Source organism: Pararge aegeria, chromosome 13 (genome assembly GCF_905163445.1).
Source record: "Pararge aegeria chromosome 13, ilParAegt1.1, whole genome shotgun sequence".
Classification (NCBI taxonomy): Eukaryota; Metazoa; Arthropoda; class Insecta; order Lepidoptera; family Nymphalidae; genus Pararge; species Pararge aegeria.
Window position 1 is genome coordinate 1389587 of NC_053192.1, and position 10002 is coordinate 1399588.

The 10002-nt window shown below is 40.2% G+C and overlaps 1 protein-coding gene and 1 non-coding gene across 2 annotated transcripts; one reads left to right on the plus strand and one right to left on the minus strand.

Moving 5' to 3' along the window:
• LOC120628709 (broad-complex core protein-like) lies at positions 1-9700 on the minus strand. Its single transcript, XM_039897279.1, has 6 exons — positions 9484-9700; positions 7359-7541; positions 4802-5269; positions 2934-3102; positions 2345-2392; positions 1-305 (listed from the first exon to the last, which is right to left on the minus strand). Exons 1-6 carry the CDS (start codon positions 9667-9669, stop codon positions 1-3), a joined length of 1359 nt encoding a protein of 452 aa, XP_039753213.1. The 5' UTR covers positions 9670-9700.
• On the plus strand, positions 8535-8618 carry Trnal-uaa. Its single transcript has one exon. It is a non-coding gene; the product is annotated as a tRNA-Leu (tRNA).
• Positions 9701-10002: the final 302 nt, after the last annotated feature.

The window sequence follows — 10002 nt, forward strand, 5'->3', positions numbered from 1 at the left end:
TTAGACGTTGAACTGGTCCTTGAACTTGTAGAAGTCGATGGCGTGGGCCTGGTGCGGCTTGGCGTCGACGGGCGGCGGCGCCAGCGGCGGGGCGGGCGGCTGCGGCAGGCCGCGCTGGCGGCGGTGGTAGATGCTCTTGTGGTTGTTGAGCGAGTTGAGCGTGCGGAACACCTTGTGGCACAGGCCGCAGCGCGCCGAGTGCAGCGGCTGCAGGTGCTGCTGCTCCGTGTGCCGCTTGAGCGTGAGGCGCGTGGACAGCAGCTTGCCGCACACCTCGCATCGGTGACCCGCCCCCAAGGGGCCCACTGCGCCACACATAACAACCAACATTAGCGCATTAGTCAACGTACGCAAGGGCATACCAACACCACAGCGACCGCTCGGATCCAACGGGTCCCGTTTTAAAGGAACCAATTGGCACAATTCAGTGCCGCCAAAACATTTCACGGGTGGCAATTTAGCGAACCTGGCTTGTAGAGGCAATTCAAACGTGATTCGATTATGAAAATTTGACTAATGCGCTTTTTTGTAAAAAGGAGCGTTGGTGGTTATGCGTGTACCGATCACAGATGTCCCAATTGGTTCCAAAGGCGAGTGTAAGCGTACCGAGGTCACGCTTACACGCAAGCGTACAAGTTTAGTAACGATAGTTATAGATACATAATAATATAGAGTCTGGCGATGCGCATGCAAGTACACGTAAAACTATGCTATGTACAAATGTTAGGAACATATCGCGTTACATTTTTATTTAAACTTAACAGAGGTCTACGGGCAAGACTATGGCTATGTTTAAGGTGGTCGGGATGGCAGCTTGGGTTCCTCGAATGGCAACGTGATAGGCGGCGCGGCTCGGCGGGCTCGCGCCGCGCGTCAATTGACGGGGTAGAAGGGGCCCTGGCCGGCGGAGGGCGGTTGCTGCTTGCGGTGGTAGATGGACTTGTGGTTTCGCAAGCTATTGAGGCTGGAGTATACCCGCCGGCAAATGTTACACACGGGCTCCCTGGACGGTCGCATGTGAACGTTTTGGATATGCCGTTTGAGCCGAGTCAGGGACGACAAGCTCTTGTTACAGGGCTCGCATCGGTACTCTTCCTGGGGGGTGCGGGCGCCACCTGGTCACAACACAAGCAGTTAGCCCCATCGAAGCTTCCGAACGCACTTTTAATGCACTCACTATCGTAGCCTCTCGTTACTCTCAAGCACCGCCACCCCCCTTTACTGATGATAGCCATCCGTCGCGCCGGTACAGGCAATGCCAAGCGGTATTAGTAACGCAAATATCTCTTCCTAACCCGACCTACGGCTTAGTTAAGCTCAGCGATGATTGTGTGAATATATCTGCTGTTTTCATAACAACTTGAGGACGCGGTATCGGCGAGTGCGGTTTCAAATTTCTCGAACAAAAGCGTTAGTAGTCTTCAATGAAATGTCTTTTTTTTTTTAAATAAACTGACACCGCGTAATCGTTACTAAAATTCCATTGTCCAATCTTGTGTCTCCGCGTAAGATTCCCAAGACAATAATTATTAATATAATACGAGACTGTTTTTAGAAACACGGATGATTCATGAGATAGTTTCGTGAATGTAAATAATATTCGAGCGTTTCCATATTTTAGTATTTTTCGGGGGCTAATATTGGAATTTTCTTCCGTCTTCTTTATAACCGGTACGCTTTTTTTGTATTTAAGCCAATTCAATATTATGTTTAGTGCATTATGTTATCTAACGAAGTGGATATAAATGAAAATTGAAATAAGAACAAAAAAAGGAGAGTCGAATATCAAAAGAATCGTAGGAGTTGAACAGTTAACTAAATAGGATCAACGGGACAAAGGATTTCCTAGCGTAGCTTATCAAGACACATCTAGAAAACAAGCTAGCAATCTTCTGATATAGTATACATTAAACTAGAGTAACAATACAGTAACATGCACGCCACGTTGCGTTTTGGTTCAATGATCAGTTCTCATTATCACAGAACGGTCATGTCTGACAAATGAAAAAAGATGCTACGCACGAGAGTCCATCGAACCAGAACACAAAAAGCTAACATTAATATTGAATACAAAACACAGAGCACATAATGAAGACATATATAGGTTAGGAGTAGATATATTAGAATACATATAATACAATATATTATTATGTCACGTGATAATTGCCTCATACATTTTGTAAAAAATATAAAACCTAATAATGATATATAAACCTAATAATGACAGAGCAGAGAGGAAGCGGTGATGGTGGCATACGACAGACAGTGCATTAAAAATATCGTTTGTTTCAATATATGTAGGTATGCATAAAATAAACTTGTTGCTAGACAAGCCGCGACTCACCTTGAGATGTGCTCGCCATGCCGTCTGGAGCCAGCGGACTCTGCAGACCTGCAAGTAGCGTATGGCTCTTATTCATTTGTAGATTGAACCAACGGCTTATTTATTCCCCTGCTATCGTTATTCCTACATTTTAGTGGGTGTATTTCAATCCCGCATATAAAACAAAAGTATCTAGTGCCACTTTTATTTAAAATTCAATTTTTTAAAGTACGCCAGCAGTTAGCTCACGTAAAATATATTTTCTATAGAATCTGTGTTATTTTTCTGCATATAAGGCAGAATTTAGAACTTATACGTTATAATGTGATTAATATTTGACTTTCGTCTCGTCCTTTTTACGTTCGCTTTTCATTCTTAGTAGTACTTAGTTGTTTCTCGAGCTTAAAGAGCTTTAAAAATAAAATGCCTGTTCCATAAAATTTCTCAAAATACGCAGCTATAACAGTTAACGACGGTGATTATAATCTTCCGGTTAAATTCCTTATTAAAAACAACAAAACAAAAACAGGTAATATTATGTTAAATCCTAGTAAAACGAAACATAAAAAATAAACAATTTTTCACAAAACACGTCACAAAAAGCAATTACCGGAAAGTGAAGGATCAGAGAGCGCCGTCATGCTGTAGTTGTAGTTATGCTGTGATGGCACGAAGAGCTTGGAGTCGGCGGGCGATATGAACGGCGAGGGTTGCAGATGCGGTGGCGGTGTGCGGTCGTCTGCTTCGGCGGAGCTCGCGCGGGAAGGCGGGCCGCATCCCTGAGGCAAGCATAACGTAGGCATTAAACTATAAAGAGCTCGACAATTTTATTCTATGACGTGAGATTCAAGTACTTTTCAAAAACAACGTTAGACCGCTAAGTATTAACTAAAGTAATACACTTAAAATAAAAATATCTAGACCGATAAAATTTTTGAAATTGTCTCCCTAACAAAACGGAAATAAGACAAAAAGGCAAAGAGGAAGTTTTTTTCAGTGTGTTACCTATCTCTACGCTTTGTTTTATCAAAATTAGTATTAAGTATCTGCGTCCAAAATATTTCTACTCATCAATGTTGACTTCTTCATATTTATCATTCATTTGACCGAATTTTTAATTATTGATTCTGAAAACTAAATTCGCTTCATTCAAAGATTTCGGAATTAATCTGAACTCATATCTCTGTTTCACTCCTTTAAGGTTGGTTGGAAAATGTTTGTGTGATGAACATAAAAGTTTTCAGTGAAACACCCAGGTGTTTATATATATATATATATATATATATATATATATATATATATATATATATATATATATGTTATAGGTATTTATGAATATTATTCATAAAAATTTTCATCAGTCATACTCATAACACAAGCTACGCTTACTTTGAGGCTAGATGGCGATTTGTATTGTCGTAGTTTATTTATTTATTGTTCAATGTTTTCATTTAAAATACTAGGTTGACTGTAAGTCGAACTGAGCGGCCGTTATAAATGAATTGGAACAAACTCGTCAACTGTGAAACGGCAATCTAACTTTGTAATAACGTTTCTTTTATCTCCAAATTATTATTATCTAGATATTAGACTAACAACGGTAGCTTTGTTTGACAGTTGCTTAATGAATGATAATAAGTTCGGAAGACTTGTATAAAACATATTTAGAGAATGTCGCGATACCGTCAGGACTATTTAGAAAGAATTTGAGCCGAAAGTTTATAGGTCCATCTAGTAGTGGAGACAGACATATTTAACAAAAATACGACGAAAAACAACAGTGTAACAAATTTATTAACTCGTTGGCTCGGTCTATCTCATTTGGTCCGGAAGTTCCAAAAATGTGTTAAGGAAATTATATCTTAGTTGTAATCTTTTACGTCACAAATGACCATTTATAATGCTTCGGCGTAGACACTGGTAATAATCATTATTTCTTGCCATTTGAGCCTCTCGCGATTCTGCGTACACATTCTAGGTAGAGGTCGCCTCTAATGCTTAGAAAATTTTAATGTCATGGCATATATTGCATTGAGAAGGTAATGTAATGTAGTACAGCTTTGTTTCATTGTTTTAGTTGCTCTATTTAAATGTATTTTGACTCGGGTGTGGGAGTCCCAAGTTCCTGGCTCTAATTATTTTAGGCATCTATAATTTTGGAGTAAAATAGGTGGGAGTTTTTTGTGGTCTAGTGATTAGCATGTTTTATTACGAATCGTCGGTCTGGATGGGATTAAAATTTTAAGTACTGGAGTTTTACTGCCAGGAAATTCTCAGTACCAACCCTGATTTTTGTAATGGGTGGGTAGTCTAAGTGCCTCAGAAAGCTTAATGTTTCGTTGATAAGCGCGGTTATTATTACACTATGTCAAAGAGTCAAGGTTCAAAGTACTTCAATTCCTCTCTCCTGTTGCAAGAAGATTTCCTCAGCAGTGGGATATTGATAATTTAATCTGAGGATAGTGGCGATGAACTCACAAGTGGTCTGTGGTGGGAATGTGGCGGCGTGTCGTCTGTGCTCCTGTCGATGTCCGCGTTGGACTGGCAGATCATGTCAAGCGGCTCGTTCTTCACTTCGTCCATCAGCCGTGGAGACGGTGACGAGCTGGAATTCGAGATCCCGTTCCCATTGCCTTGTTCGTGAGCGCGCGTGTTGTTTATCATCGAGTGGTTCTTTGTGGAGAAGTCGTGGATCTGCGGCTGGTCGTTGTTGTTGTCGTGGCGCACGCGTTTGATGACGTCAGGGGAGTTGTCCGCCGAGCGGGACATGCGGCGCGTGGGCAGGGCGATACGGCGCATTATTGAGGGGGGATGCAGGAGAGCTTCCTCGAGTTTCTCGGTATAGCTGGGCGTATGTGGAGTGTGGGGGGTGTGTGCGGGGTGGGGGGGAGTGTGAGGGGATGACGCCGCTGCGGCGGCAGCGCGGGCGATGCTTTGCACCAACGGCTGCGAACAAAAATGTATTTTAGAAAGTTTTTAAAACGGCAGACTGAAATCATTACGTGAGTGCGGATATATTACACCTTAAAGAAAGGTCGACAAACATTCTATCGTCGTAGCAATGGTTTAATACTTAATTAATTTTACAAATGCAAAAGTGTGTTTGTTTGTTTAACTCAGTGAATGATCGACTTGATTTATCGCAAAGACTTAGTTGAAAGGTGGGAGAGTGACATTACTTGTACTTTTTATCTCAGGAAAACGGTTTCGACGGGATTTGCAAAAAAAAACACCAATAAACGCTCATAAAGAACACGGGCAATATACTACTTGGCAACACTACAGACAAATTCCAAAGACTGTTCATGACTTTTGGAGTAATAAACTAAGTTTATACTAGACCATTCTCCAACATAAGGTAGGTGTAATTATATCGACGATACCCTAACTTGTGTAAACACCATCTCAAAAAACATATACAATTAAAATTATCTTCATAACACTTCCATTCACTTAACTTAAACATACTTAGATATAACATTCATAACCTCGGTAAACTATTTTATACTAAAAGGAGCCAACGCGGCAATTATTTAATACTGAACGCAATTATTTTTACCTCCATGAATCAAAATCACAACCAAAATATAATAAGTATTCGATAGTTGCTCGAAACAATTGGTGGATGATTTTTCTTTGGTCACGATTCAAGGTGTAGGTAATTTATTTACATACATATTACGTATTATATAACAATGAATGCATAGTGTTTGTCAAAATACCTCTAGACTTTTATATGTCTAGACCAATTTATCTATTAACGGATACATTTAATGAAGCATTACATGTGTAACGGTCTGATTATCTACCTATTTCTAATATACCTACCCACAAAAAGACGTTTTTTTTAATTTTAGTCAAATGTAGTTAAAACTCTTCAAGTTCAAGTTCGACAACGTGAAGAAGGTAGCCGGTTCGAGTTGGATCCACACAGCTCAATGTCGCGAGAAGTGCAAGATGTTGAAGGAGGCCTACATTAATTTGGTTGAAATAGGCTGAAGAAGAAGTAGTTCAAGTTCAGGAGGTTCGTCCAAATAAAATTCTAGCTTCTTGCAGATGCCTGTCCGTCGTTGTTGAGATTTGGTAAGATATATCCGGAGCCCTTGTACCCTAGTACGAGCCAACGTAATCAATGGAGAGAGACATTTTTGTGTAACAGAATGGGTACTATGTGTACCAACCAAGTGCACTGCCCAGGAACAACAGAACAGAGTAGGTACCATGTGTTTACTTGGGCCTAACTTCAGCAAGCTGGCCTCATAGTGCGTTTCTTCGATCGATTTACATAGTGCATATTCCTATGGTAAAGACATCAATAAGTCGTGTGCTTTTTCAAGAGATGGCAGAACTGAAGCAAGAAGATTTCTCAAAGTTTTATGCCTTCTAAGTTTAAATATTGACGTTTGTAAAATGTAAGCAGCTTGATACCAAAAGTTAGTATGAGGATAAAATATTTTTAGGTAGTGAATATCCCACATAAAGTGAAGTGAATCTTTTTGCGCAGATCCATTGAGTCTACTCAATGGACAGTATCGAAGAATTAAATACTTCATCCAAGCCACTCTCGCTCATTGCTCCCGCAATGGTAACGTCAAAAGTGTAGATGTCGTCAAAGGCTGCATGTTTTAGAACCAATAGAGACGTATATGTTCATCGTCATCGCAACCACAACCAGTTTGCCAAGATTGCACAACTAAGAAGAAATAAAAACCAGAAGCAGTTCTGGTGATTTACAAAGGAGATAGTGTCAAATGATTGCAGTTACCCACTGCGAGTCATCGTTCTGCATCAGGCCGGACACGCAATATGAACGACTGGTTTGCCAAGATTTCAAGACAGAATAATAAGAAACAGTTTTTGGTGATCTTCAAGTAAGAGTTTCAAATGATTGTCAGTTACCCCATGCTCTTCATCGTTCTGCGTCAGGCCGAACACTCAAAATACACGACTTGTTTGCCGAGAGTGCATTACTAAAAACAATAAGAAACTGCTTCTGGTGGTCTACAAAAAGGAGTGTCAAATAAATGTTATTTACCCCCTGCGCGTCATCATTTTGGGTCAGGCCGGACACGCGGAGCACCTCGGCCGTCTTGAGGAAGGAGGACAGGCTGCGCTGGTGCACGTTGACCTCGCCGTGGTAGATGAACTCTACCAGCGCGTTCAGGTCCGTGAACGCCACGTTCTGGAGTACGATCACCGGGTGTTTGCACGGCGTTGACTGTAAGAGAAGGGCAAGTTAGATACATGTAGAATGAAATCAGCGTATATTAGGAATTAAGTGTGTATGTTAGGAACTTTTTTATTTCACAAGTTAGCCCAGCATTTCCAGCAGTTTCTACGCGATGTCGTATCAGAACGTTAATCTTTTAGCAGCACGGCTTTCTCGATTGTACAAATTCCTATATTAATGGGTCTTAAGCATAAATCGACAGATACTTGATAACTTGTTATAAGGTTGATGTCGGTTTATTAGCTATAGTGTTGAAATAATTACAAAGTGTAATTAGTAAAGCTAGTGGTCCGCTTTAAATTAAGACCTACAGTTATAAAATAACAAGTTTTTCACCGGATGTTTCTACGGTGTTTTACTGTAAGCGAAGTTAAATTAATGCAGATAAAATTGTGTACCTACAGCTGTTTTTTTGGTTTGTAGCAATATCAATGTAACCGACATAGCTCAACGAGTAGCGAAGCTAAAGCGGTAAATGGTTAGTGCACGTAGCTCAGCGGACCGACGGATCTAGGGACCCTTAGGTGCTGGAGTGGTGAAACACGCACCGTTGGTAGACTAGTTGGATACACGATATCAAGCGAGCCGCAGGGATCCTGAACGCAAATAGCACAAGACTGTGGAGGGGGGTGGAAATCCCTAGAAACCTATGACCAGCACTGGGCCTCATTATTGGCCATGATCATCTGATAATGTGCTTGGGTTTGAACCTTAATCACCAACTGACATTTATCGCATGTGACGTCATACTGGTTGGTAACGAAGGTTACACAATATAATTCGATCCTTTTTCTTATCCACCGAATGCATACTATTTATTAAGAACGCAGTCTAGAGTTAACTTATATCATAAAGAATTATAACATAATTTTAATTTTGTTTCTACCTTTGCTAAACTTATTAAAACCAACACGACATTGCGCTCAGTTAACTTAAAGTAAACAGCGGGACTAGTTAAATAATTTCGTTTCACATTGACAAGTCAGGTTGGCCGAGTGGTCTAAGGCGCCAGATTTAAGCTCTGGTTCCCGAGAGGGAGCGTGGGTTCGAACCCCACACCTGACAAATATGGTGAAATTGACTATTTCTATTTTTTTACATTTTTTTATTGTTTTTCTAATTTTATGAACTATTGTTTTAGTGATCACCAATGAGAAAGTTATCAGGAGATACATTTTGTTAACATCGCGAGATTTATCATATGAATCATTTGGGTTTCCCAATCTCTTTAATTAGCTGACTTCGAATTTCAATTGTTTTGAAATGGAATTGGTTATGTATTTTATTAAGAATGGCTTTCCTCGGAAGATGTAGGTAACATAAATTAGTCATACACTCGCGGTCAGAATTTGCCAAGAATGTTACGAGCAACGCTGCAAAAATCCAATTTCGAAATTTCTAACCATGTGGTCATTACGAAGACTGGATATTTTATTTATCTGAATTACTTTTCTTCTAAATACCACATTAAAGAATATATACCTAAACAAAAAATATTTAAAAAAGCGAAAAAGAAGCAAACATCATTTGCCCATCCTAAATCGAATCAAAGATGATACAAACACTACGTCCTTAATCATATTAATTATTGATTATACTTAGAACTGCTTCGGTGGTCTAGTGGTTACTTAACTACGAATAACAGTTTTGGCTCTGGGTTTGATTCCTGGGTCGGGTCAAGAATTATAAGGTATTGGGTTTTATGTCAGATACTCAGCTGTCGACCGGAGTTATAAAGTTGGTGATGTCCACCCTCTTGCCTCTTAGCCATAAGTCCTGATAATTTTCACTAACATTTGCGGATAATCGTTAAAGCCCACCAACCTGGAGCAACCGGGATTGGAGCTGCGTGGTGGATCTATGCTCTATAACCATGAATGGCCTATCTCCATCTGTGGAACGATCATAGGTGGAATTTTGAAGCACTTACTTTTAGTAGTTCCCGGAAGTAAGGACTGCATGCTGATAGGACGACCCTGTGTGCTTTTAAACTCTTTCCGTCACAGGCCAGGGTGACGTCTACGAAGTCTTCATCGTCCCGAAGGTTCTCGAATGCGCTGGTGATGCTGCTCTGGTAGTTGTTCCACCGCAGGCAAAAGTGTTGTGAGTCCACCATCTTGTCTGTTTCGTTTCCCACCGATTATCGAGTCATGTGTATCTTATCTGTGGACGACAAAAGAGGTTTGATTTCGTAGGAAGAAGATTTAACTTTTTTTATTAAGTCATAAAGTGCTACATTGCGATAGATGGCGTTAGTTGCAATAGGAGTAGTAATTTAAAAGGCGATACTTTAAGTAGCAACGTACGAATCTGCGGAAATCATATTCAAGCAATGGTTTTAAATTTAAATTTTACTTTTTTATGAAGATTAAATCATACCTAACAATATTTTAAGGCGAAAGGTATCTTTTGTTCGTCACTTAAGTTCGATTTGTATAAAGTGTAAGCG